General features: G+C 42.0%; 2 protein-coding genes across 6 annotated transcripts in view; one reads left to right on the top strand and one right to left on the bottom strand.

Annotated features, from left to right (window-relative positions):
* FBXO9 (F-box protein 9) overlaps nucleotides 1-18971 on the bottom strand; it is a 40483-nt gene extending 21512 nt beyond the window's left edge. The window contains exons 1-5 of one of the 2 annotated variants that reach the window (XM_073675409.1): nucleotides 18698-18971; nucleotides 9164-9241; nucleotides 8849-9007; nucleotides 7867-7924; nucleotides 1566-1665 (exon numbers count right to left, since the gene is read on the bottom strand). In XM_073675409.1, the coding sequence (XP_073531510.1) occupies nucleotides 1566-1665; nucleotides 7867-7924; nucleotides 8849-9007; nucleotides 9164-9241; nucleotides 18698-18700 (398 nt within the window). In that variant the 5' untranslated portion in view covers nucleotides 18701-18971. Of the gene's footprint in view, nucleotides 1-1565; nucleotides 1666-7866; nucleotides 7925-8848; nucleotides 9008-9163; nucleotides 9242-14699; nucleotides 14820-18697 lie in introns of those variants that run through there. The other variant, XM_073675408.1, reaches the window with a different exon arrangement.
* CILK1 (ciliogenesis associated kinase 1) overlaps nucleotides 18578-25552 on the top strand; it is a 40056-nt gene continuing 33081 nt past the window's right edge. For 2 of the 4 annotated variants that reach the window (XM_073675406.1, XM_073675403.1), the window contains exons 1-2: nucleotides 19041-19245; nucleotides 24780-25002. In XM_073675406.1, the coding sequence (XP_073531507.1) occupies nucleotides 24902-25002 (101 nt within the window). In that variant the 5' untranslated portion in view covers nucleotides 19041-19245; nucleotides 24780-24901. The other 2 variants (XM_073675404.1, XM_073675405.1) reach the window with 2 other exon arrangements.

Genomic DNA, 25552 nt, shown 5'->3' with positions numbered 1-25552 from the left:
TTTCAAAAAGTAAAATTTCATGTTTTAGTAATAGTAATGTAAAGCTTCTTTATTTGTGTGCAGAATGCCAACAATCAAAGATAATTGTAAAAAGCCTGTGTAACCTTTTTATGAAAAAAAATAAATTATTAAGTTTGAATTTAAATTTTTCATTTGTTTATGAGCAACCATGTTCACATACAGTATAATAATGAAAAAAGTATTCAAATAAAACACTTAGAGTAGCTAAAAATCAAGAATTAATAGGTCGGGTCATATTGACCCGGGAACAGTACAAGTGTATAGCAAATGCGAACAGAACAGCAGGGTTAAAAGGAGACTTTGTGCAGCAGGCCTTCATGGTAAAATAGATGCTAGGAAACCACTGCTAAGGACAGGCAACAAGCAGAAGAGACTTGTTTGGGCTAAAGAACACAAGGAATGGACATTAGACCAGGGAAATCTGTGCTTTCGTCTGATGAGCCCAAATTTGAGATCTTTGGTTCCAACCACCGTGTCTTTGTGCGACGCAGAAAAGGTGAAAGGATGGACTCTACATGCCTGGTTCCCACCGTGAAGCATGGAGGAGGAGGTGTGATGATGTGGGGGTGCTTTGCTGGTGACACTGTTGGGGATTTATTCAAAATTGAAGGCATACTGAACCAGCATGGCTACCACAGCATCTTGCAGCGGCATGCTATTCCATCCGGTTTGCGTTTAGTTGAACCATCATTTATTTTTCAACAGGACAATGACCCCAAACACACCTCCAGGCTGTGTAAGGGCTATTTGACCAAGAGGGGGAGTGATGGGGTGCTACGCCAGATGACCTGGCCTCCACAGTCACCAGACCTGAACCCAATCGAGATGGTTTGGGGTGAGCTGGACCGCAGAGTGAAGGCAAAAGGGCCAACAAGTGCTAAGCATCTCTGGGAACTCCTTCAAGATTGTTGGAAGACCATTTCCGGTGACTACCTCTTGAAGCTCATCAAGAGAATGCCAAGAGTGTGCAAAGCAGTCATCAAAGCAAAAGGTGGCTACTTTGAAGAACCTAGAATATAAGACATATTTTCAGTTGTTTCACACTTTTTTGTTAACTATATAATTCCACATGTGTTAATTCATAGTTTTTCTGCCTTTATTGTTAATGTACAATTTCCATAGTCAAGAAAATACAGAAAAATCTTTAAATGAGAAGGTGTGTCCAAACTTTTGGTCTGTTATATATATATATACACACACACACACACACTGCTCAAAAAAATTAAGGGAACACTCAAATAACACATCCTAGATCTGAATGAATGAAATATTCTCTATTCTCATTGAATACTTTGTTCTGTATGCAACAGGGGGGAACAGTGCCAGCGTTGCGGGCCGAATATAATCAACCAGCGGGACAAATTTTGCCCACAGACCAGTGTTTGACATGGGTGGCTTAAGGGGTTCATCAGTGTATGCAGTTTGTGAAATCTGGTGACAAATCCGCTTTCCACCACATACTACATATACTTACTAGGATGATGGAGCATATTTAATACAAAACTAAAAGAAGACTGATGTAATGTTATTCAGTGTGCACCTACAAGTTTTTTCCTACGCCATCAGCGTCCGGTGACCAGTTGTAGTTAATCTTGAACTCGATGTCGGGCACAAGCTGCATAGCTCGACGGTAAAACTTGATCGCTGTTAAAATCAATAAGAGAAGAGTGCAGATTTAGTTTTACTTAGGCCACGACACCACTATCAGTATTTGGTCAGTATTCGGTCAGTATTTTTTCAGGAGTGGGAGTCAAAACCAGGAAAGGAACAATCAGAGAAAAGGTGTAATAGAAAAAAAGTCACCAATTCTGCATTTATCACCCACTCCTGGTTTTGGCTCCCACTCCTGAGAAAAAATACTGACCGAATACTGACCAAATACTGATAGTGGGGCCGTGGCCTTAATATGTAGAACTCGTGCACAGAGCCTCTGGGCAGAGTATAAGGCGGCACAGCCTTCATGTGTTGTCTCACAGCAATGGTTCTGGGGGATAATTATATATGCATTGGAGGTATTATCCTCTAGAAACAGCAATTCTAGAGAAGTGTGTGCAGTGTCTGATTGAGCATTTGGGATCAGAGAAATAACCCCCTCCCCCTTACACATGAAACTGAAGGCAAACATAGGGTACAGTATAGGCCCCACTCTTCTCTATAGGAGCCCTATTATGACACAATACTAAACAATGTTGTAATAAGCCTGTGGACATCATGAGGATAGAAACCAACATTCTGCCGATTAGTTTTAGGGGGTCTGCTTTACAATGAGGCCTCCATTGAAAGATTACTTTTCAATGCAATTTTGCGTAATCTTCTGGCCAGTGGTCTTTTCAAATAAGATGGCCTGTATGCATTACACATATTGAAACTGAAAATCTGGTCTGAATAAAGGGGTGGTCTTAAACGGGAATGTGTCAAAAGGTTTTTTCTATGTCACCTGAGATCAGCATGATGTAGGAACAGAGACTTTGTTTATTAGGTGTATTAGGTATAAATAGTTATGATAGAATCACAGTTTTATCTGCTGCAGATGTAGCAGAGCTCAGAATACTGAGCTGTGTATAACCAATCACACTCCACTGGTTGACAGAAAGCTGCCCATCAGTGGTGGAGGTGGGGTTACACTGAGCTGTGTATAACCAATCACACTCCACTGGTTGACAGAAAGCTGCCCATCAGTGGTCGAGGTGGGGTTAAACTGAGCTGTGTATAACCAATCACACTCCACTGGTTGACAGAAAGCTGCCCATCAGTGGTGGAGGTGGGGTTACACTGAGCTGTTGACTAGGAGGCAGAAGACACCTATTCCTGCAATGATAATCTCCTGCTGATAAAACACTGGATTTTATTGAAACATACAGCCTACACATCCCCGAAATCAGTGTATCTGCCTCTACATCATGCTGCTCTCTGATTACATAGCAAAAACCTGCTGACAGGCTCAACTTAAAGAAGTGGTTCTGGAGAGGTTTCACTGTAGTTACAACCTATCAGTTAAGATCACATTCTTAACATTTCAGCGATTGCTTAGCACAAAAGAACAAGTTCTTCAAAGTGAATATCCATTACCACTTGTCCACACATTTTAGCTTGAAAGGCAATTTCAGATGACGCCCTGGGGTGTATTTACTGGTGAAGCCAATGCTTTGCATGCAGTATATATTCAAAGTTTGTCACATTACATCAGATATACAATAGCTAACTAAGCATTTATATTCACTAAATGGGATGTGTATGGAAAAAAACAATTCCACTCAGAGGGGGATTGCTGAGTACAGTAAAAGTTTCCAAATGTAGAAGACTTAAATGAGTTTTTTATACAATAAAACTGCGATGTCTTGTATGCCAAACTAGATAAAAATAGGATATCAATACTTTAGCAAAACTTCATCTAGTACAATTACATTTTTAGAATCACAATATACTATTTACTTTTTATTTTCATATATTGTATTTGTGAAACCTCTTTAAAAAGGGAATCCTGTCATCAGGTGCATGCAGCTCTGAGGACAGTGTAAAGTAGTGGCGCAGACCCTGATTCTAGCGCTGCATTACCACAGCTGTTACATACAATCCCTACTTTTCATTACCAAATGTTCAGATTTGAGAATAATTATAAAAAGCTATGCATGTTTCTGTATGAAACACACAGGCCATGGTCAGGATACCCCCAGTGGAAATTTCACAAGGTTTTTGGTGCAGTTTTTGTTGTTGTAGTTGCTAAACCAATTTGATCTCAATAGGGAAAAAGAGCAGTAAAATGGCTAAAAGAATTGACATTCAGATAAAAAAAAAAAAAAAATAAGCGCACCAGATAAAACGCATTGTGTGAAAGATTTTAGAAATCTCATTTATTTTGCTGTTACTTTAAAATGCTGTGTTTTTTCAGCACAAAAAAACCCGATCAAAGACAGCATTTTTATAGATACTTCAGGTAAATACATTTTTCGCTCTTTATGCAGCACAGGTATGGAGTGCTTTAACCCCTTCATGACTGGAGCATTTTCCGTTATTGAGTTTTCGTTTTTTGCTCCCCTTCTTTCCAGAGCCAGAACTTTTTTATTTTTTGGGCAATATGGCCGTGTAAAGGCTTATTTTTTGCGGGACGAGCTGTACTTTTAAATACCATCACTGGTTTTACCATATTGTGTACTGGCTGGAAAACGGGAAAAAAATTTTAAAGTGCAGTGAAATTGCAAAAAAAATGCAATTCCACAGTTTTTTTTTTTTTTTACCACATTCACTGAATGCTAACACTGACCTGCCATTATTATTCTCCAGGTCATTACGAGTTCGTAGACACTAAACATGTATAGGTTCTTTCTTATTTAAGTGGTGAAAAAAAATTCCAAAATTTGCAAAAAAAATAAAATAAATGGCGCCATTTTCCGAGACCTGTAGCGTCTTCATTTTTCGGGATCTGGGGCCGGTTGAGGGCTTATTTTTTGCGTGCCGAGGAGGTGTTTTTACTGATACCATTTTGAGGTAGATCCGATGTTTTGATCGCCCATTATTGCATTTTATTGCAATGTTGCGGCGACCAAAAAACGTAATTCTGGCGTTTAGAATTTTTTTATCGTTACGCCGTTTACCGATCGGATTAATTATTTTTTTATATTGATAGATCGGGCGATTCTGAACGCAGCGATACAAAATATGTGTATGTGGGTTTATTTTTTATTTTATTTTGAATGGGGCAAAAGGGGGGTGATTTAAACTTTTATATTTTTTTAAAAAAACTTTTTTTTTTTTTTTTTTTTACACTTTTTACATGCTTCAATAGTCTCCATAGGAGGCTAGAAGCAGCAGCAGTCCGATTGCCTCTGCTACATAGAGGTGATGAGCAGATCGCCTCTATGTAGTAGAAATGCTCACGTGCTATGAGCGCTGACTGGCGCCCATGAGGGTTCGGTCACCACAGAGGTACTGCATCTCTTTAATGAGGTGTGGTATCTCCCTTCGAGGTAAGGATGGTGCAGCTGTCAGGACCACACCTCTACATCCAACACTACACTCTCCCATCTGTAGGGGGGCTAATATGCACTAGGGTGCTGCCCCAGCTGGGATAAGAGGAGATGGGGGAACCAAAGATAGGGGGAACCAAGTAGTGGGTGAGGGTGGAGGACACACTTAGAGGTTACACTTGCAAATTCATATAAAATAGTCAGCCATCTTAAGTTCAAGGTCTTTGATTGTGATCTTCATCACTGAACGTGGCTTTCTGTGTGAACCTGCAGTTGATGGGGACACGATCCTCGTTCTCTGGCCTTGAGACGAGGAGAGGGCGAGAGTTAAAGGTTGTCTCTACCCGGTCAAGGTCCTGACCTAAGAAGGCCAGGAGGGGAGCAGAGGAGACAAGCTCCGCAGGCAAAAGGATCCCCGGGGAGGGGGAGGGGGGGGGGGCGGGGGGGGGGGGAGGAGTGGAAGGAGCGGCATACGCCACCTACTACCTTCATTCTGGCCCAGTCAGAGGGACTACTGCTGCAAAAGGGGTACCGGCCCCCGATACCTGACTCTGTAACTCCAAGTCTCAGTCAGGAAAGCCAAGAAGGCTAAGAGGAATCCCATCGGGTAACGGACGGAGCGGAGTCGGCTCCCATACCCTTGTTCTGTGCATAGTCCAGAGGGAGACCCGGCCTTTCTAAACACACGGACAGGAGAGGACTAGTTTCAAGTCTAGGAACACTCTGGTGCGGGGTCCTGACTAAGCACCTGAACTCCCCGGAGGTTGCCGGACCCCCGGACCTGGTGGCCGCAGAGCGCCGTGAGGAGCAGGGAGGAGCCTTGCCGCTGCTTACCAAACCGTGAGTAAAGACCAGGAAGACTATCCCTATGGCCTCCGGACTCTTATTATTACACCGCACAGCACCAGAACTTCCTCACTACTACCCCCTCCATCCACGTCTCTGCCCTGAGGCTCAGCTCCGCCTGTGGGGAGTTATACCATCGCCTGCTGCCAACACATCCCGCCTCAGAGGACTGCTGCAGCGCTGGTGGAAATCACCAGACACCACAGGTGGCGTAGTCGATAGTAACCACTCAACCCTGATAGCCCATTACTTTCATGTGACGGCCCTGGGCACGGAACGGGTCCAGGCCACGACTGCCTCCCCAACAGCTGACCCGGCTCCGAGTATCCCATTTCCCAGGGAGGGCTGTGAGCGTCACACTGACCACTAGGTGGCGCTCATAGCAATCTTTACATGACAACCACAGGGGTCTGCTGCAGACCCTGGGTTGTCATGCCCACGTATTGGTGACCCGCGATAATGTGATGCGGTCACCGATGGGCGGGGCTAATGCCGCACTTCCGGTGATGTTAAATGCCGCTGTCAGAGATTGACAGCGGCATTTAACTGGTTAACAGCTGCGGGTGGATAGCGATTCCACCCACGGCTGTTGCGGGCACATGTCAGCTGTATAAATCAGCTGACATGTGCCCGGTTCAGAGTGGGCTCAGCGCCGGAGCCCGCGCTGAACGGGGGATGCCGACGTAGTGCGTACTATTACGTACCACATCGGAAAGGGGTTAATGTGGTACAAAAACATAGCAACTTTTTATTTTAAATTTTGCAAAGGGGATTTTTTTGTTTTAACTGAAATTTTTTTTTTTCCTTCAATTAAAGGCTTAATAGAATTACATTAACCCAAAAACTTCATAGCACAATATAATCCTTTTCTTCTAATATATAGTGATACTAAATAAATATAATTTGCCAAACATACGTAGGGATAGATTAATTGATATTACCTCATTTTTGGACAGTGTAAGCTTAAACTGCACAGTCTTAAAATGTGCCAGTCGTGTTTGATAAATTTGCTGCAGCTAAAATACTGTCTAATCTACGTTTACAATAGTTCTGGCTCATTTTCAAAGAAAGTCACTGCATTTTAAGCCATGCCCCTTTAACGAGCTAGGAATTGTGGTGCAAAACATGAACGACAGGTTTTTTTGGCCCAAATAATAAAAACATTTAACATAGAAAATCTCTCATTTTTTTGGTTTTAAATATATTTAAATCTTACCAACTTACTTAACTTTTCAGCCCTCAGGCTGCAGAAAGCTGGAATGGGATAATCTGTAATTATTTCTCTAGTTTATTGACCTTGTGGGACTCATTTTTTAATTACTAGTTATTCTATTTTGTGCACATGCTGCATGCAAGTAACCAGCATGTGTAAGTCATAAGTTTTCATAAGCTACAATCTTTCTTTGCAATATTAGTACTCAAGTCGGTAATCACTTTGCAGTGGCAATATTCATAATGCAAACGCAGGATTTGTATCTAAGGGGTAACATTTCTCCTCGTGGAGAGCGACATTTTAACCATGTCACAGTGAGGAGACTTTTAAAGTCGCAATGCTCCTCTAGGAAATGTGCAAATTGTCTCTTCAGAGAGGAAGACCAGAACTCTAGTGCCACCTACAGGAAGTAGCAATCCTAAAAGTAAATAGTGACCCTTTAACGACCCTTATCACATGCTTAACATGTAGCTCTCCGCAAGGACAAATGTTACCCCTTACGTACAGGTCTGACGCCTCTCAACCAGCCAAACCAGAACTCACACTTTGCACTGACGAGGGGCAGTACCCTGAAACACAGGGTCAGCAAATTGAGTTTCTGATTCCGGCTTATATCCGAAGTCATGTGATAAGGCTCCTTAAAGGGTCAATATTGACTTTTAGGATTGCTACTTCCTGTAGGTGGCACTAGAGTTCTGGTCCTCTTCCTCTCTGAAGAAACGCAGGATTTGTCATTTTCACTTTCTTGTCAAAGTAATGAGAGAAGTTTTATTGTATAAAGCATTTCTGAGGGGAAAAAGAAAGGAAACAGACAACCCATACCTTCATAGAGTGCCCCATTTTCTTCTTTTTCTGCAGCTTTAAGAAAAAGTTCTTTTGCCTGTTTGTGAAAATGAGAAAAAAACTGGTCTGAATCCATATACATTGTACAAAACAAAAAAACTAAACCAGCAACATTGGATAGAATAAGAATAAAGCAAGTGTGAACAGGTGCAAGCTGATGACTGCATGATATATAAACAAAAGAATGCAGCAGCGCCAAGATGTATGCAAACATTGAATATATGAAATTTAGACCACAACCATGACAAGGTGACCTTTCTTTGACTTTAAACCTAATATTTATCAAACATGCCTCTCTTGGGCTAAAAGCCTACATTTAAGGGCAAGTAGGATCCAGAGCCAATTAAAAACATTGTTAAGCTGCTGGAAGTAGTACTCAATCCAAAATGGAGGCAGCCACCACATCCAATAGTATACTACGGAAAACTGACCAGCACCTCCGAACAGAACAAAGCAAGTGTGAACAGATGCAAGCTATTATGACTGCATAATATACAAACAAAAGAAAAATTCACACTTGCTTTGTTCTGTTCGGAGGTGTTGGTCAGTTTTCCGCAGTATACTATTGGATGTGGTGGCTGCCTCCATATTGGATTGAGCACCACTCCTCCCATCAGCCTAAAGCTGTTTTTAATAAGTGCCCTTTAAATTTGTAGGAATTTTAGCCCAGAGAGGCATGTTTGATAAATATTAGGTTTAGGGTGCCATCAAACAAAGGTATACCTGGTTATGGCTAGTGGGCACACATGAATTGGCCACTTTGTGCCAATTTTTATAAATAATATAAGTACCTTCATTTTATAAATGAATTATACATAGTCATGCATCTTAATTTTCCAATATTTTATGTTTGCATCTTAGGGCTGTTTCCATATACATTACACCTATTAACATGAGGGTATAGTCTAAAACTGACACTACTAAGTGGCGGAGGCAAGGAAAAAAAAAATGTACACACTACCTTCTCCTCCTTAGCCCACTCTTGCTTTGCTTTGGTATCCTGGGCCTTTCCAAAAGGCCCTCCTCTCGCTGTTCCTTTGCGAGACTGAACCTCTGTCTCAGAACTCACTCCTGGAGCAAGTTCAGACATCCAACGAGCTCGGAACTTCTGAAGCTCTTCCTAAATTACATAAAAGAGAATACAATTAAACTAATAAGCATTGTACACTGTATGGCAAACTGGTATTCTATATGAATAAATACAAAGAATCTATTGGAATTGTAGCAAATTGTTTTCTGAAGTTTGAGAGATGAAACCAGGGTATAAAGAAGTTACCTGAAGATTTCTTTCTGCTGGTCTTCCATTTTCATCAGACTTCAGGATTTCAGAACAACAATCCTCATCACCTTCCGCCTGATAAGCACAGCACAAAATGGAATTAATACACCCACTTTGATGAGAAAGGGTTCATCTACAATGGCGCATTTACACGGAGGGTACAGATATTTTAATAACTTACTGGGAGCTAGAAGTTACAAATCTCTGCAAGAGAATCCCCTTTTTTCTCATAATACAGTACATTAAAAAGGGGTTGTTAACAGTTGGGTCATTTTGTTTTTAACTTAAATCCGTGCATTTGAGGCAAAAAAAGAAAAATAATATTTGCAATTAGGTTTCATTAAAAATTTAGCACTGCTTGGCTTCTACAGGCTCTTTGTTTTCTTGCACATTCAATTTTAATGTGGTCTATCGTCATAAATCACCACAAAATCTGACACGAACATATAAAAGAATTAAAAACTCTCCAGTCAGACTGTCATGGCGCACTGAGTGAGTCTCAGTTAACTCACTCTGCAGCCAACAATAGACAGTGAAACATAGTAGCTACAGAAGCCAAACTGCAGCATTTTAAAATGAAACCTAATTGCAAAATTTATTTTATCGCAAAATACAAACATTTAAGTGAGAAAAAAAAAAACTCCTTTCACAAACTATAAAAGCGCAATGAGTCGGGCAATGTAACATCTAATATTAAAAGTAAGAAATTATTGGATTCACCAAATGTGTGAAAGAGTCAATGTTTAGATAATAAAAGCACGGTGGCTAAGTGGTTAACACTACAGCCTTGCAGCGCTGGGGTCCTGGGTTCAAATCCCACCAAGGACAACATCAGCATGGAGTTTGTATGTTCTCCCTGTGTTTGCGTGGGTTTCTTCGGGTTCTCTGGTTTCCTCGCACACTCCAAAGACATACTGATAGGGAATGTAGATTGTGAGCCCCAATGGGGACAGTGCCCATAATGTCTATAAAGCGATGTGGAATTAATGGGGCTATATATAAGTGAGTAAAATAAATAAATACATTTTAAAAGGATAATGGATTACTATACAGGTTGAAAATTCACCTTTGTGCTCAGTTAGCTTTTATTTTTTCAATGCTCTGAAATAGAACAAAAAATGTTCTAGTGTTTAGTCTAGACAGTTCCTATATAGATCTATGCACATAGTCTGATCCTGCTGTCATACATCCCTTCCGTACATCTACTCCTAGATTACCTACTAAATGTAAATGAACAAAAAGTGGGGGATAGATTGTGAGTCTGATCTTGCATAGTCTGAGTACGATTGTGGTCTGTCACCATGGCCAGACACTACTGCACGCTGTCAGGATTTCAAAGATGGCAACTGTCATCTATATCATTGTGCAGCCCGTCCTACTGCGTGTCCTTTGAAATCTAGGATGGCAGTTGCCATCTTTGAAATCCTGACAGCGTGCAGTAGATAAAGCATAACTTTTTGCTATACAATGGTATTTAGAAAGTGTTTAATATTTAACCTATTCACCTCAGAGCCTTTTTCACCTTCCTGACCAGGCAACATTTTACAATTCAAACCACTGGCACTTCATATGCTAACAACTCTGGAACACTTTAAGGTATCCCAGTGATTCTAATAGTTTTTTCATGACACGTTGTACTTTATGTTAGTGGTAAATTTAGGTCAATATTTTTTGCCTTTGTTTGTGAAAATTTTGGAATTTTTAAACCAATGCGAAAATGCCCCTTGAGGAAGCATTACAGCGAAATCGAGCATTTGAGGTCTGGGCTGGAGACCCACCTTTGCAATTGACCATGGGTAATTTACTACTTAGCTCTCTGACACTTGTCTAAATATTTCTCAATTGGAGCTGTAGGTGTTTTGTGGGATTCTATATGATTGCCTGTGATTTTTATCTCTTCCTAATGTACCATCTGCACCAATTTTACATGTGACTGTTTAGGTGGGGGTATATTAGTCTAGGAGAGAGTAGGCTCCAATACGGAACTTCTTTCTATAGATCTGATCTGACCCCAGGTTGCCCTCTGTGTCACTGTGCACATGCATTTAACCTTTGAAATGGTGCAGATCAGACTCCCTATATAAGGTATCTGATCCCACACATAAACCTCTTAAGGCCCCGTCACACATAACGAGATCGCTAGCGAGATCGTTATTACGTCACGGTTTTGGGATCGCTGGAGAGTCGTTTCGTGATCACTGGGGAGCTGTCAAACATGCAGAACTTCCCAACGGCCTTCCCAGCGATCTAACTAACAATCTCGGCAGTCGTTGGGACGTTTTCACACAGCAGCTATTTCAACGATCCACACCTTGATAGGCACTGTACTGTGTCACAAAGGCGTGCATAAAATTACGCAAAATCAGGACTCAGTCGAATGAACGGATATCAACAGTCCGGAGAATTCTGCTAGGATCTGCAATCCAGAACGAGGTCAGAAACAAAGGATGGAATCGCTATTCTGTTGCCTTCTTTATGCACGACGGAAAATGAGAACGCTGTAGAGACCACCAATCAGGGACGAGGGGCGCGGAAAAGTCCAATTTATGCACGCCTACGTGTCTCAGTTCTGAATCGCTAACGAGGTCGTTGATAAGGAGTCAAATACAGCGATGGACACTGCCCAGCGGGAGCGCAACGACCCAGGAATGGTCCAGGAAGCTTTGTAACGATCAGCGATCTCACAGCAGGGGTCTGATCGTTGCTACCTGTCAGACATAACGAGATCGCTAGCGAGATCGCTATTGCGTCACAAAAACCGTGACGTATCAACGATCTCGCTAGCGATCTCGTTATGTGTGACGGGGCCTTTACTCCCTAACTAATTGCAATTGAGGGTGGTTCTTCTAGCCCTCCCACTGGGCTCTACATACTGTTTCACTTGCACAAATTCTGTTATATGTTAATTGAATCATGCAATATAATTTTTAAATGAAATTGAATAAAACAATATTTTTTAGCTTTGACTCTATGTCCTCTGTTTTGTAATGATTTAGAGAGTTGCTATATCTTGGGGCACTAGTTCTTGAAATGATAAACTAAAGATGAAGCTCTGGAACTTTTTTTGTGTATACTAATATTTAACCTATTCACCTCTGGGCCTGTTTTCACCTTCCTGACCAGGCAAAATTTTACAATTCAAACCACTGGCACTTTATGTGGTAACAACTCTGGAACGCTTCAAGGTATCCCAGTGATTCTAATAGTTTTTTCGTGACACATTGTACTTTATGTTAGTGGTAAATTTAGGTCAATATTTTTTGCCTTTGTTTGTGAAAATATTGGAATTTTGGAATTTTTAAACCAATGCAGAGCCAGTGTCAGTCAGGGGCGCGGTTACAGCTCTGTATTCTCAGAGCGGTGATTGAACCAGCGCCAGCTCTGCTCCCGCGACTGAAACCACATGCTACTCAGAGAATAAAGTTCATTTTCTCCCCAGCGTTTGGCAAGTTAGTAACGCTATTAACCTGCAGATTAACCCCATATCTGCAGGTTAATAATGTTTTTCCTGGTGACAGATTCCCTTTAAATGTTTAACTTTTATGCCCTTAAACCAGATAGCTATATCACACAAAATAGTTAATAAATAACATTCAGCACATGTCTACTACTTTACATCAGCATCATTTCTTAAACATAGTTTGTTTTTGTTAGGAAGTTAGAAGGGTTAAAAGTTGATCAGAAATTTCTCGTTTTTCCAACAAAATTCAATTTATTTTTAGGGGCCACATCACATTTGAAGTGGCTTTGAGGGTCTATATGACAGAAAATACCCAAAAGTGACACCATTCTAAAAACTACACCCCTCAAAGAGCTCAAAACCACATTCAAGAAGTCTATTAACCCTTCAGGTGCTTCACAGGAATTAAAGCAATTTGGAAGGAAAAAAATGAAAATTTTACTTTTTCCCCACAAAAATGTTGCTATAGTCCCAAATTTCACAAGGGTAACAGGAGAAAATGGACCATAGTTTGTTGTGCAATTTCTATTGAGGAAGCAGGTACTCCATATGTGGGGGAAAACTATTGTTTGTGGGCAAGGCAGGGCTCAGAAGGGAAGGAGCGCATTTGACTTTTGTAAGGCAAAATTGGCGGAAATAGATAGCGGACTCCATGTTGCGTTTGGAGAGCCACCGATGTGCCTAAACAGTGGAAACCCCCCACAAGTGTCCCCATTTTGGAAACTACACCCCCCTCAAAGAATTTATTTAGAGGTGTGGTGAGCATTTTTAACCCTCAGGCGATTCACAAAATTGAATAACATTGGGCTGAGTGTTTAATTAAAATGTGTTTAATTATGTTTTTAATTTTTAAAAGGGGTAATAGGAGAAAATGAACGTTACAAAATTTCTCCTGAATATGCCAATACCCCATATATGGTCAAAAATGACTTAAAAGCTGAGAAGGAAAGGAAAGCCATATTGGAGTTCAGATTTTGCTGGAATGGTTTGAGGGTGCCATGTCCCATTGGCAGAGCACCTGAGGTGCCAGAACATCAGAAACCCCCCATAAGTGACCCCATTTTACAAACTACACCCCTCAATGAATTCACCTAGGGGTGCAGTGAGCATGTTGACACCACATGTGACTCACAAAATTTTATACCACTGGGTGATAAAGAAAGAATAATTACATTTTTACCACAAAAATGTTGTTTTAGCCCAAAGTTATTACTTTTTTTTTTATAAGGGCTAATAGGAGAAAATTGACCTTACAGTTAGCTGTACAATTTCTCCTGAGTGCGCCATATTGACCCATATGAGTGATCATATTGACACCACGGGTGTGTCACAGGATTTTATACCATTGGGAGGTGAAGAAAAAAAAATTAAATTTTTACCACAAACTATTTATTTTAGCTCCAGATTTCACATTTTGACACTGGGAAATGGGTAAAAATGGCACAAAAAAAAACCCCGGCCTTACACTGACAATGCTCCGGGCGTTGTTTAACAAAGCCACCATAGTTGGCAGACCTGGAGATAATCATGACGACCTCAGGTTGCCATGGTAATTATTGGACCTTCACGATGACATTGCGGGGGTGCTGATCCAAAAGGGAGAGGAAGCCCCTCTCTCTTCTAGCCTCCTAAATGTTGTGATTGATATTGTGGCATTTTGGGGGTTAAATGACCTGGGGTGGTGCGGGCACCTATCCTGGCCGTGACAGCCGGAGCTCGGCTTTTACTTATGCTGAGCTCCTGGTGGCAATCACATATTGAACCCCTTCCCGACCATGATGTAAACTTACATCAAAGGTCATGAAGGGCTTAAATGTGTAATATTTATTTTATTACATTTCTTGGAGAACGCCTTTAAGATCAAGGCATTATCACATTGGAAAACATGCGGCAATTTATGAAACGTGTTACTAGAGTCCTGGCATTATACACTCTTTTACATAGAAATTTCTACGCCAAGAAGGAAAAATTATGGAAATCACAGAATCGGAAGACATGTAATATGAAAATATGGAAACAAAGTTTTGAAAATAACTATTTATTCAGGATCGAAACACAAATACACGCACTTACATGTCTCAGGACACAATCAATGAGGTTGTCTGAGGAATGTTCTGCCAAGCAACAAAATCTCACAATTAGAACCGCTGTGACGTTCCCTTGTGAAGGCCTCTTCATATCATTGCACAATTAGTTTCAACAGATTAGAAGAATGGCGCACAGTGATCCATTCTGTACTGCAACTGAAATTAGATTTCACATACCAAGCCTAAGACATCAAACAGTGTCTACATAAACCTTCAGAAGGTGTTTGCACAACATTGGGCTACAAGCCAGACGTCCAGCTACAGGTCACGCCACTGCTCTCAAAGTCTTCATAGTGCAGAGAAAAACAGCAATGGGAGTCAATCCTCATCAGCGATGAATCCTGCTTTTGTCTAGAGACCACGGGGGCAGCACCATGAACAGACCTCCATGAGGGAATGTGGAAGTGTTCCAGATGTTTTTGAACACGACAATGCAACGCCACATGTTGCTCCTTTTCATGTGAGCGTGGCCTAAATAAGATACAGCCGTCTGTAGTGCCCCCAGATCTGTCTCCCATTGAGCACATCTGGGACCTCATTGATCAGCAATTGCAAAGACTACTGCCAGCAGTGGATTTTGATGATTTGGGTGCCCAAGTGCATTTAGTGTGACAGAACATTCCTCAGACAACCATTAATAACCTCAACGATAGCAGCCAAGACATGTGAGAGGATTTATGCTCGTGGCATTCATACTTCTTACGGAATAAGTTGAGATGATGAAATAAAATGGGAACATTTTCAAAATATATTTGCATATCATTAACATGTCTATCGATCGTGTGATTTCCATAATTCCACAACTTTTCCTTTCTGGTGATGCAAATGTTGAGGAGCAGATATACTATAACTCAGGCTCAGCAGTGACCATATATAATTCTCTACGGTGTGTGCTCGGGTCAATGATGACCACAGTGGGCTTACATAAGGGTGGGCCGTGTGCAGACAGTAGTTTTCTGCAGATCAAAAAATGACCAGTTTTCTAGTGGAAACCGCTTCAGGAATCATTCCTTCTCTAGGGAGTGTTTTCATTCCTGAAGAGGTTTAGGAATAATTTTTTTTTCTTTCAATTAAGTTTATTAATTTTTTTTTCATGAAGCCTTTTGAAATGACGGCTCTAAAGAAAATGCTTTTTGATCTATTTTTTCTAACAGGTGTTTGTAAAAACCCTAAAAAAAAAAAGAAAAAAAAGCTTTTCATATGTAACGTGGATTTCCCATGGAAATGAGTAAGACGAGTTTTCAAGAATCAACTCCAAAAGACATACTTCATAAGACCATGGCCTTATAGCTCTTTTAGAACTGTCTGAAGAATGAGGCGTACTAAAATGAATGAAGAAAAGGAATAAATAAAAAGAACGAACATAATTTTTTGGTACAAAAATACCGAGAGGTATAATAGGTTTCTTGGACATTTTAGACATGGAATATCTGTAGATTACAGGGAAATAAACAAATTTCATATAAATATGTGTCTATTATATTCCCTGTGCTTGTTAGGTGGGGAATGAACATGAAATATGTAGATAATAGAGGGATGAACCCATACACCTGTTTATGTGGGATATCTGTTCATTCTCTTGTAACCTTCATCTATTTCATGTTCATTCCCCTGACAAGCACAGGGAATATAATATACACCTGTTTATATGGGATATGCGTTTATTCCCCTATTATCTACATATATTTCATGTTCATTCCCCACCTATCACGCACAAGAAATATAAATATACACCTGTTTATATGGGATGTGTATTAATTCTCTTATTAGCTACATATATTTGTTCATTCCCCACCTAACAAGCACAGGGAATATAACATATACCTGGTTATATGGAATATGTGTTCATTCCCTATTAACCATACAGTTGTGCTCAAAAGTTTACATACCCCGGCAGAATTTTTCCTTTCTTGGCCTTGTTTCAGAGAATATGAATGATAACAAGAAAACTTTTTCTCCACTCATGGTTATTGGTTGGGTGAAGCCATTTGTCAAACTACAGTGTTTTCTCTTTTTAAATCTTAATGTCAACAAAAAAACATCCAAAAGTTCACATACCCTGGTGATTTTGACCTGATAACATGCACAGAATTTGACACAAATGGGTTTGAATGGCTACTAAAGGTAACATCTTCACCTGTGACCTGTTTGCTTGTAATCAGTGTGTGTGCATAAAAGCTGAGTGAGTTTCTGGAATCCAGACAGACTCTTGCATCTTTCCTCCAGCCACTGACGTTTCTGGATTGTGAGTCATGGGGAAAGCAAAAGAATTGTCAACAGATGTACGGGAAAAGGTAGTTGAACTGTATAACACAGGAAAGGGATACAAAAAAATATCCAAGGAATTGATAATGCAAGTCATCAACGTTCAAACTGTGATTAACAAATGGAAAAATCAGGGGCTCTGTAAAAACCAAACCACGGTCAGGTAGACCAACAAAGATTTCTGCCACAAATGCCAGGAAAATGGTTCGGGATGCAAAGAAAAACCCACAAATAACATCAGCTGAAATTCAGGACTCTATGAAAACTAGTGTTGTGGCTGTTTCAATATGCACAATAAGGAGGCACTTGAAGAAAAATGGGCTGCATGGTCGAGTTGCCAGAAGAAAGCCATTACTGCGCAAATGCCACAAAGTATCTCACCTACAATACGCCAAACAGTACAGAGACAAGCCTCAAAAACTTCTAGTACAAGGTAATTTGGAGTGATGAGACCAAAATTGAATTTTTTGGCCACAACCATAAACGTTACATTAGGAGAGAGGTCAACAAGGCCTATGATGAAAGGAACACCATCCCTACAGTAAAGCATGGAGGTGGATCGCTGATGTTTTGGGGATGTGTGTGCTACAAAGGCAAAGGAAACTTGGTAAAAGTTGAAGGAAAGATGAATGAGGCACGTTATCAGCAAATACTGGAGGCAAATTTGCACTCATCAGCCCTGAAGAAGCACACGGGACGTACTTGGACGTTCCAACATGACAACGATCCAAAACACAAGGACAAGTCGACCTGTCATTGGCTACAGCAGAACATAGTGAAGGTTCTGGAGTGGTCATCTCAGTCTCCTGACCTCAATATCATTGAGCCACTCTGGGGAGATCTCAAGCGCGCAGTTCATGCTAGACAGCCCAGGAATTTACAGGAACTGGAGGCTTTTTACCAAGAAGAATGGGCAGCTTTACCATCTGAGAAAATAAAGAACCTCATCCACAACTACCACAAGAGACTTCAAGCTGCCATTGATGTTAGAGGCGGCAATACACAGTATTAAGAACTGGGGTATGTGAACTTTTGATCAGTGTCATTTGGATGTTTTGGGTTGTCATTAAGATTTAAAAAGAGAAAACACAGTAGTTTGACAATAAATGGCTTCACCTAACCAATAACCATGAGTGGAGAACAAATGCTTTTTGTTTTCATTCATATTCTCTGAAACAAGGACAAGAAAGGAAAAATTCTGCTGGGGGTATGTAAACTTTTGAGCACAACTGTATAAATTCCATTTTCATTCTTCACCTAACAAGCACAGGAAATATAATCTACATCTGTTTATATGGGATATGTACTCATTCCCCTATTATTTACATATATTCCGTGCCTATGAACCCTATTATACCACTCCATATGTTTGGAATAACACATTCTTTTTCTTTCCTCCTTCTAGCAGGTCGTCCCCTGAGGTCCCGGGGGTCAGCCAGCAGTGGGGCCCCGGGGGTCAGCCAGCAGTGGGGCCCCTGAGGCCCCGGGTGTCAGCCAGCAGTGAGGTCCCTGAGGCGCCGCCCGAGCACCGCACACCGGTCAGGTCTCCACAGGTTACTGACAGTAAGCACTGCGGAGCACGCAGCACGTACACGGCGCCTCATTGGACGGCTCCCATCACGTGACGTCGTGTTTTGCACAGTGCACGGAGCGCCACACACCCCTCACCTATACCGACACCTGTAGCACCCGGTACATAACACCAGCCCCGGGAATTACCATGCTGGACGGCTGCGGGTTCCTCTCAGCTCAAATACGCTCAGCACAGTTCTCGGTCGGAGAAACGCAGGACACAGCGGGAGTCTGAGCGGGACCTGCGAGCGGCGGCCATGACTAAGCGTAGGCACCCGGGAGCCGAGCGTGGCAGCAGCACCGTGAGGAGCAGTCTACAATTCTGACAAGGGATCAGATACCGGAACCAGCGAGAGGAGAAAGTGACGCTAGCAAGATAAGATCGCCGGAACCAAAGAGAGGACGACCGAGAGGAGAACGACGGGAGCGGAACCAGAGAGATGACAACAGGGTACAGAGCGGCTTCAGAGCGTGGAGCTACAGGTAGTGACGGGAGGTATAAGCTAGAGGGCGCTGCTGGCCTCTGTTGTGCGGCTGTTAGCAGATGTTTCCCAATATTTCTACAGACAGAGCTCCACAGAGAACGGACTGGTAGTAATGTGCAGCTCCCGGAACTAGGGAGAGCAAGGAAGGGACTGCCGAACCGGAACCAGAGAGATGGAGGGGTGCAGGGACTGGGCTGATAGTGACAGCGGGTAAGAGCCTACAGCAGCAGCACCTCCGCCTCGTGTAATCACTGACCTGTATATATACAGTATATAGCCCTGACTGGACCTCGTGTCAGTGTATTCAGAGCAGACATCATAGTGTATCCAGAGCAGTAATCATAGTCCTGACTGTAGCTGGTGTCAGTGTATCCTGAGCAGAAATCATAGCCCTGACTGGACCTGCTCTCAGTGTATCCAGAGCAGTAATCATAGCCCTGACTGGACCTGGTGTCAGTGTATCCAGAGCAGTAATCATAGTCCTGACTGTACTTGGTGTCAGTGTATCCAGAGCAGTAATCATAGTCCTGTCTGTACCTGGTGTCAGTGTATCCAGAGTAGAAATCATAGTCCTGACTGGACCTGGTGTCAGTGTATTCAGAGCAGTAATCATAGCCCTGACTGGACCTGGTGTCAGTGTATCCAGAGCAGAGATCATAGTCCTGACTGTACCTGGTGACAGTGTATCCAGAGTAGAAATCATAGTCCTGACTGTACCTGGTGACAGTGTATCCAGAGTAGAAATCATAGTCCTGACTGGACCTGGTGTCAGTGTATCCAGAGCAGTAATCATAGTCCTGACTGTACCTGGTGTTAGTGTATCCAGAGCAGTAATCATAGTCCTGACTGTACCTGGTGTCAGTGTATCCATAGCAGTAATCATAGTCTTGACTGCACCTGGTGTCAGTGTATCCATAGCAGTAATCATAGTCTTGACTGCACCTGGTGTCAGTGTATCCAGAGCAGAGATCATAGTCCTGACTGGACCTGGTGTCAGTGTATCCAGAGTAGAAATCATAGTCCTGTCTGTACCTGGTGTCAGTGTATCCAGAGCAGTAATCATAGTCCTGACTGGACCTGGTGTCAGTGTATCCAGAGCAGAGATCATAGTCCTGACTGTACCTGGTGTCAGTGTATCCATAGCAGTAATCATAGTCCTGACTGTACCTGGTGTCAGTGTATCCATAGCAGTAATCATAGTCCTGACTGTACCTGGTGTCAGTGTATCCATAGCAGTAATCATAGTCCTGACTGTACCTGGTGTCAGTGTATCCAGAGCAGAGATCATAGTCCTGACTGTACCTGGTGTCAGTGTATCCAGAGTAGAAATCATAGTCCTGACTGGACCTGGTGTCAGTGTATCCAGAGCAGAGATCATAGTCCTGACTGTACCTGGTGTCAGTGTATCCAGAGCAGTAATCATAGTCCTGACTGGACCTGGTGTCAGTGTATCCAGAGCAGAGATCATAGTCCTGACTGGACCTGGTGTCAGTGTATCCAGAGTAGAAATCATAGTCCTGACTGTACCTGGTGTCAGTGTATCCATAGCAGTAATCATAGTCCTGACTGTACCTGGTGTCAGTGTATCCATAGCAGTAATCATAGTCCTGACTGTACCTGGTGTCAGTGTATCCATAGCAGTAATCATAGTCCTGACTGTACCTGGTGTCAGTGTATCCATAGCAGTAATCATAGTCCTGACTGTACCTGGTGTCAGTGTATCCAGAGCAGAGATCATAGTCCTGACTGTACCTGGTGTCAGTGTATCCAGAGCAGAAATCATAGTCCTGACTGGACCTGGTGTCAGTGTATCCAGAGCAGAGATCATAGTCCTGACTGGACCTGGTGTCAGTGTATCCAGAGTAGAAATCATAGTCCTGACTGGACCTGGTGTCAGTGTATCCAGAGCAGAGATCATAGTCCTGACTGTACCTGGTGTCAGTGTATCCAGAGCAGTAATCATAGTCCTGACTGGACCTGGTGTCAGTGTATCCAGAGCAGAGATCATAGTCCTGACTGTACCTGGTGTCAGTGTATCCAGAGTAGAAATCATAGTCCTGACTGTACCTGGTGACAGTGTATCCATAGCAGTAATCATAGTCCTGACTGTACCTGGTGTCAGTGTATCCATAGCAGTAATCATAGTCCTGACTGTACCTGGTGTCAGTGTATCCAGAGCAGAGATCATAGTCCTGACTGGACCTGGTGTCAGTGTATCCAGAGTAGAAATCATAGTCCTGTCTGTACCTGGTGTCAGTGTATCCAGAGCAGTAATCATAGTCCTGACTGGACCTGGTGTCAGTGTATCCAGAGCAGAGATCATAGTCCTGACTGTACCTGGTGTCAGTGTATCCAGAGTAGAAATCATAGTCCTGACTGTACCTGGTGTCAGTGTATCCAGAGCAGTAATCATAGCCCCAACTGTACCTGGTGTCAGTGTATCCAGAGCAGAGATCATAGTCCTGACTGTACCTGGTGTCAGAGTATCCAGAGCAGTAATCATAGCCCTGTCTGTACCTGGTGTCAGTGTATCCTGAGCAGAAATCATAGCCCTGACTGGACCTGGTGTCAGTGTATTCAGAGCAGTAATCATAGCCCTGACTGGACCTGGTGTCAGTGTATTCAGAGCCGTCATCATAGCCCTGACTGGACCTGGTGTCAGTGTATTCAGAGCAGACATCATAGTATATCCAGAGCAGAGATCATAGTCCTGACTGTACCTGGTGTCAGTGTATCCAGAGCAGTAATCATAGTCCTGACTGTACCTGGTGTCCGTGTATCCAGAGCAGTAATCATAGTCCTGACTGTACCTGGTGTCAGTGTATCCAGAGCAGTAATCATAGTCCTGACTGTACCTGGTGTCAGTGTATCCAGAGCAGTAATCATAGTCCTGACTGTACCTTGTGTCAGTGTATCCAGAGCAGTAATCATAGTCCTGACTGTACCTGGTGTCAGTGTATCCATAGCAGTAATCATAGCCCTAACTGTACCTGGTGACAGTGTATCCAGAGCAGTAATCATAGTCCTGACTGTACCTGGTGTCAGTGTATCCAGAGCAGTAATCATAGCCCTGACTGTACCTGGTGTCAGTGTATCCAGAGCAGTAATCATAGCCCTGACTGTACCTGGTGTCAGTGTATCCAGAGCAGTAATCATAGCCCTGACTGTACCTGGTGTCAGTGTATCCAGAGCAGTAATCATAGCCCTGACTGTACCTGGTGTCATTGTATCCAGAGCAGTAATCATAGCCCTGACTGTACCTGGTGTCAGTGTATCCAGAGCAGTAATCATAGCCCTGACTGTACCTGGTGTCAGTGTATCCAGAGCAGTTTGTCATTACACCAGAAACCCACCTCTATATCTCTAAATGTAAAGTATACTGGATATTAAATGTCCACTTACTAGCTTCATAGTCTGGAGTTCAAATTGTCCAAAAAGTGAGTGAATGAATCCGTACTGCAGTGTATCTCTGTTCATTTATACAGTTTCAGTAGGAATAAAAGAGGGACGGCACGGTGCAGAGTGCTGAGGGAAGATGCTCCAGGAATATTATTTTGTGATACTTTTAGTAAAATACTTGGCACAATTATTTTGGGCCATCCTTGCTTTCTATGGGGCATAAGGTTGCTTTTAGATACTTCTAAAAGTATTTGCCTCCATACAGTGCTGCTCATTGTTATTGGCACCCATGAAGTTTAAGTACATAATGTGGAATATCTCCTGAAAAAAATGAATCAAGTGAAACAGTTTTGTTGTATCGAGCACTCGGGTTAAATACAAAAGAGCATTTACATTAATTTAGTATAGAAACACATTTTGACTCGCCTGTGGCAAATCACAAAAGATTCACCTGTGATTAATTGTCGGTGCCTATGTGACATGAATTGGCCAATGAATGATGACTTCAGTGTTTTAAAAAGCCACATGGTAGGCCCTGTTCCTTTGTCACAATGGTGAAGACAAAGGAGCTGTCAGAGGACATCAGAACTGCTATTATTAGCAAACACAAGACTTCCAGAGGGCACAAGGCTCCAAAGACCTTGGTATCCCAGTTTCAACAGTTCGCAATGTTCTTAAGACGTTTGCCAAGTATGGAACCATCAAGAACCTCCCAGGACATGGGGGGGAAAGAGGAAAATTGACAGGATATGTCTTCGAAGGTTGGTGCAAATGGTGGAAAAAAACACCATGGCAAGCATCCAAAGACCTGAAGGCCAGCCTGGAACAGTCTGGGGTTATGTTTTCAACAAGTACCATATGCCACACACTAAACCAAGCAGAGCTTTATGGGTGAAGACCAAGGAAGAAATCATTGCTAAAGGAGCAACTGATCTTTGTCTAAGAGTACCTTGATAAACCATAATCCTTCTGGGAAAATATTCTGTGGACAAATGAAACAAAAATACAGCTTTTTGGCAATGCAAAGCCACAGTTTGTTTACAATGCTGTGGGGTCGCTTCGCTGGATCTGTTACTAGAGGCCTTGACCGTATCACAGGAATCACAAACTCTGAGCGAAATATCCTTCCCAGTGTAAGAAAACTTGGTTTGAGTCGAAGATCACGACTCCTCCAGCAAGATAATGACCCAAAACACACATCCAAAAGAACACAGGAATGGTAGAAGAAATAAAAATGGACTGTTTTAAAATTGCCAGCAATGGGTCCTGACCTCAATCCCATTGAAAATCTTTGGGGTGAGCTGAAATCTGCCATTGGGAAAAAGAACCCTGCCATTGGGAAAACATTCAAGAGCTTGAACAAACTGCAAAGGAAGAGTGGGAGAAAATTCCAGCTGAGAAGTGCAAGAAGCTTATAGATGGCTACAAGAAACATGTGGAGGCTGTCAGCAATGCCAAAGGGTGTGCAACCAAGTATTAATTAGGGGTGACTGTATTGCTGCATGTGCTATTTATCCTGTTTCTGCTTTGTTTTTCAACTTCTGTGTTGCAATTTCAATGTTTAATTGTATTACTTTGGATCACTAATTAAAAAATCCTGAGGATATAACTTTGGTACATTTCCATTTATTTCTGAAGATATTGTACAGGCTATGAAAAGTATAGGGGTGCCAGTAATGGTGATCAGCACTGTATCTAGGTGTACTGGGTGCATCTACGGTCACGGGACGTGACTGAGGACCTGATAATGCAGTGGGTTGTGGCGGCACAGAAGTGCCCTATGATGCAGCACAGCCCAGGATTGTATGTAGTGATCTCCCCTTTTCTCTGTTGTAGCCATTGTTAGCCTGGATTGGGCTCTTGTTAGTAGTGTGACCACACTCGTGATGCTGTCAATGCTCCCTTTTCACATTTACAGCAATGCCTTATTGACTTTGGCTCTCACCCCCAAGAGCTTTCTATTTAGGTGAAGGTATGGGTTGCTAAGTGATGCAGGACATAATGGGTAATGTTTTCCCAGGAGGTTTGTTGTACAGGAAGTCAGTAGAGATGATCATTCTACTTTCTTCATATCACTGATATTTTCTACACACAAGGTAATACTTCATTATTTTCAGTTCATTATAGTCACATAGTAAATTTGTACATCAAATGCATTTATTTCACTTTTTTATGTATTTTTGAATGGTAGGTAACAAACCACTGCAAGTATAGGCAATACTTAGTAATGAGTTTATATATGCAACTGTAAAAATGTATCTGTTCATAAATTTGGAATATGTTGTCCCTAGTGAGTAAATTATCTCCTATTTCCCGGCTCATTTTCTTGTTTTTTGTTTTTACAGGTATCACTAATCTATGAGCGAGGTTCATCCGCCTGACTCCTTTCACTGTGATTGTCCTTGGTGTCCTACAAGTAGAATCCCTGTTTCTAGTGAAATGTCCCTTCCACCTTGGAGTTGTCAGCATGAACCGTTATACGACCATCAAACAGCTCGGAGATGGCACTTACGGCTCTGTCCTTCTTGCAAGAACCACAGAGTCGGGAGAGCTGGTCGCCATTAAAAAGTATGTACGTGTATGTATACGTATATAAACCATAATATGTAAAATAAGGGAACACTAAACATACATAAACCATAATATAAATATATATTTAAATATTATATGGTTTATGTATGTTTAGTGTTCACTTATTTTACTAATTTTAATGTTTAGTTTATGGTGTGATTTTATTTCATACAGATACGCACTTTCTGACAATCTTTTGTGCACAGTAAATGTGTAGATAGCCTGCACCTCCTAATCGGCAGAAGGGAGAAACACCTTGTTATTAAAGCACATATGTCAGCGGTTACGGTATAGGCGGTGCAAAGCCAAAAACAGCAAAGTTCAGTATAATGCAATGAAGATAAAGAAAGGCTGCACTCACCATACCGGTAAAATCACTTATCCTCTATCCCATGACTTGGATAAAAACAGTGGCATGGAGGGGAGACGGACAACAGCTGTTTCGCGCTAACAAGCTCTTCTGCAGGTCCAGGTCCCGAAGTATTTGGACAGTGACCGAATCATCATGATTTGGGCTCTGCATGCCACTATTTTAGAAACAACTGAG

The sequence above is a fragment of the Phyllobates terribilis genome, unplaced genomic scaffold (genome assembly GCF_046119375.1).
Source record: "Phyllobates terribilis strain yellow unplaced genomic scaffold, ASM4611937v1 Scaffold_3__8_contigs__length_932513732, whole genome shotgun sequence".
Classification (NCBI taxonomy): Eukaryota; Metazoa; Chordata; class Amphibia; order Anura; family Dendrobatidae; genus Phyllobates; species Phyllobates terribilis.
The sequence above is the reverse complement of the archived record's forward strand: the minus strand, read 5'-3'. Positions and strand labels throughout refer to the sequence as shown.